Below are 3,705 nucleotides of genomic sequence, written 5' to 3'. Positions count from 1 at the left end.
GTGTGTGTGTGTGTGTGTGGTAGGAACGGGGAAGGAGAGGGGGTGGGGGTGAGGGTGGAAGGATTTAAAAAAAACGTTTTTGCTTTAGGGATGACTATGCAAAATAAGTTACTGCCAAAGTCGAGAAGTCTTGTTTTTTTGTGCAGTACCTTTTGAAGGCATTTTCAAATGAAGTACAATGTATAGTCCAGGAACGTTGCCCCAACTACAATTGAAGTGATGATGATGATGACGATGATGATGACGATGATGATGATGTGTAGGAGGAGGAGGAGGGGGATGATGGGGATGGGGATGATGGCGTGTAAGTGGCCCCAATATTCAGACATCTAGGTTAAAAATTTCTAGCTCTAGAAAATTGAATTCGATGCGAAAAAAAAATCCTTCTTCCAAGCCCTCGCAGTATGGCAGAATGAAAGTCGAAAGATGACGCCGAACTCTCGCAAATAACCAACAAAACTCGAGAACAGAAACCGTTCGGAGAAATAGAGTTCAAGTTTATTATCCCGAGCTGTCGGAGAAATAGTCACTTCGTAAAAAAAAAAGAAGAAAATCAGATACAGCATTCCAACGGGAAGAAAGATTAAGTACATGTAGTCACCAAAACAGATTTCTATACTGTGGAACCGAACTCACTTCTTAATCTTTTCTTTAGTGGAATGAAAAGAAATTTAAACATCACACCTATAGGCCTACTCTGAACCGAACCTGAGAAGATGTATTTTCAATGATTAAGTAAGAAGTCAGCATCAGTCACAATAAACACCCCTTACTTAGTTACTACGCTGTTTGGGATAAAAAAAAGATTACATGCCATTTATTCATTTTACTACTAATAATGATTTGAAGAAAAACAATCCACAGGTAATTTTGCCAGAGTGAGTAACGCATTTCGATTAAATTTTGACAGTGGAATATGTAAGGCTGAAAGCGGGCGCTCCTATCTCAGTTGGTACGATGGTGAACTACAAAACAGCTGACCCAGGTTTGTTATCCCAATATGTGTTCTTGAAATTGGGCCATTTGGGTGTTCTCAAGGTTCCACATTTACTTGACTTGGTCCTACCATTATATTAGGAACCCTCCTCCCCGTCCCACCCCAGCTTCAAAATGACCTCTCAGTGTTGAAAGAGCCGTAAAACCATTTCCATTCATTCCTGGCTATATTTATTGCAAGTGGCTGTGGCCACATGATTTCATCAATGTACAGAAGTACCGGTACGTTAGAACTAAAACACATAACGTCATAAGTGTTCACATCTCCGATGCAACCGAAATTGTGTGAGATTCTTATAATACTTATCATAGATTCTTAGACTGCCTGTTTTCCGACATTCTAATTAAGTGACATGCGCCGACCTGTTGCTGCCTTAGAATTACGAAGTTCTATCTTACATACTTATGTGGTCGCTTTGAGTTACTATTAAAATCGTTATCAAGAAATGCAGAGAATTGCATTCGAAAAAGCTTGACATGTTGTGACACTCAAAACTTTTGATGTCAAATTTCTCAAAACTAGGTAGTCCAACTGAGCAGATAGAACTTTGTTCATGTAATTCAAATGTAGGGATGTGCCAATGAGCAAATTGTTGTGTAATCCGAAGTCCTTATCAAGCGGAACTCTTCTGTCTCCGCTCTAAGTATGTAGGCCTTACTCGACCTGAAAAGAAACAGTGCTGAGATCTGTCGTTCAGCTAAGTCATGGGTGTTTTATCAGTAGAACTTCGAGACTACATTTTACAAGCACACATCTCTCATGGTGTCACTTTCTGAACCTTCTCGTTGTGAAGAAGAGATACTTCGGAAATTTCATCCCCCCGATAACGTCCCCCCCAAAAAAAAAAATAAAAAAAAATAAAATAATTAAAACGTGCAGCGTTTTTCTCCTTCACAATTGAGACCTTTGACTTAAGTTTTTAAATTTTTGTTTTGTTTTGTTTTGATTTTTGTTTTTGGTGTGTATGCTTGGGGGGGGGGGTCCTGAGTACCGGTACGAGTGATAACCAATAACTGATGAGACCATTACGTATTTTCTCCTTTGCTTTTCTCAAAAAGAAAATGGCAGAGAAATGAAGAAATAAGAGCAACTAATGGCATGGATTCCTGCCTGCATTTCATTGAAAAATAGAGAATATCATTAAATGGTTGGATCGTCTTTTACGAATGTCACCTTGCCAGCCAGCCCGCCCTGAAAGCCAAGTATTCAGGCACCAAGGAAGAGGTAGGCCACGCATAACGATGAATCGAGGGAGTCGGGGAACACAGGGAAACTACAACATGCCTATTGAAAAAGCTGCCGAGTGGCCTACCATTACCATGGGAATTTGTTACTCCCCTCCACGCTTAACGGCAACAGTTTGAGAAAGTAAAAGTAAAGTAAGAAATAATAGCATCTACGACGATCTCCAAGGCGGTATCATCGAAAAGAACAATGCCAATTTCAGTTGACATTTGTCGATTAGGGCCACTTACACATCATCATCATCATCATCATCATCATCATCATCATCATCATCATCATCATCATCATCATCATCATCACATCTGTTATTATCATTGTCATTATCTATTCTTTTTCTCCAATATTAAGGAGCGGTATAAGTCATTTATGCACAACAAGCGTAAAGGATCACAAACAGGTAACACTAAACTTTGGTCCTTTAAATGTTTCGTTGTCTATAAAAGAGCAAGGTTGAACCCCGCTAGGGAAAGCTAGTATCTCGAAGGAGACGAATCTGGGACGTGCTGTACCGGGTTTTTATATAATATTTTGCATTGTTTGTGTTAGCTTAGACCGCTTCAGAGCAGTGAAGATAGACACACTCATCACGTAAGTTTGAAAATTTTCACGATTTTTAAGTCACGTTTACCCGCATACAAATATTGAACCCTGAAAAAGTTTGAAATATTTTAATTTGAACTTAGAATATATCGTAGATGGATGAAATAGCATAGGGTAATATATTTTGCTTTTCAAAACTATTTCGAGGAGCACCGCTAGCTCAGCTGGTATCATGCTGGACTACGGAGAAGATGGCCCTTGTTCGAATCCTCAACGGGGCGTTCTAAGCTTGGGGTTTTTGCAGGAGAATTCTTAAGGCTCTCCACCCTTTTTGGCCCTGTCTTACCGGAGGTGCCACGTCTTAAATAACCTAGCACTAACAGTGTTGAAAGCTTGGTAGTTTGGTAAAAGTTTTACGGTGCTCGAAACTGCATAAGCCCGTAATATGAGCGCGCACATTGTTGAATAGAGCGTTAAACGTATAGTGACTAATGAATGACCAATAATAATAACCTCCACTGTTTGTTTCAATCTTAAAAACTTAAATTCCGTTTCAGTTCAAATCAACCAACGTGTCTTGACAAAGGAACATATTCCGCGTACAAACGGCTAGTGTAATAGATTATCGCCAGGATAACAGTATTATCATCGTTTGACTTCTGTTTCCTTTAAATTTGTGTACTTCCCATTTTCCCCAACAGAATGGAGATCACCTTTGCGGGAAAGCGAGCTTTGGTCACGGGTGCTGGTAAAGGTAAGTCTCGGGAACAGCGGCTAGACCTTAAAACTCTTAATGTTGTTTTTCCTCGAATCTTGCACCTTCCTATTTGATTAAAAAATATATAACTGAATACAGCTCAGCTGGATGATGCATGGCGGTAGAAACATTTGCTTTTAGAAGGGAATCTCGGAGCCAAAAGAAG

General features: G+C 39.7%; 1 protein-coding gene across 1 annotated transcript in view; it reads left to right on the top strand.

Annotated features, from left to right (window-relative positions):
* Positions 1 to 2,238: 2,238 nt before the first annotated feature.
* LOC101861346 (L-xylulose reductase) overlaps positions 2,239 to 3,705 on the top strand; it is a 3,786-nt gene continuing 2,319 nt past the window's right edge. Inside the window, exons 1-2 of the mRNA XM_035968604.1 lie at positions 2,239 to 2,300; positions 3,484 to 3,536. Of these exons, the coding sequence (XP_035824497.1) occupies positions 2,239 to 2,300; positions 3,484 to 3,536 (115 nt within the window). The remainder of the gene's footprint in view (positions 2,301 to 3,483; positions 3,537 to 3,705) is intronic.

This window comes from Aplysia californica, unplaced genomic scaffold, assembly GCF_000002075.1.
Source record: "Aplysia californica isolate F4 #8 unplaced genomic scaffold, AplCal3.0 scaffold00069, whole genome shotgun sequence".
NCBI lineage: Eukaryota > Metazoa > Mollusca > Gastropoda > Aplysiida > Aplysiidae > Aplysia > Aplysia californica.
The sequence above is the reverse complement of the archived record's forward strand: the minus strand, read 5'-3'. Positions and strand labels throughout refer to the sequence as shown.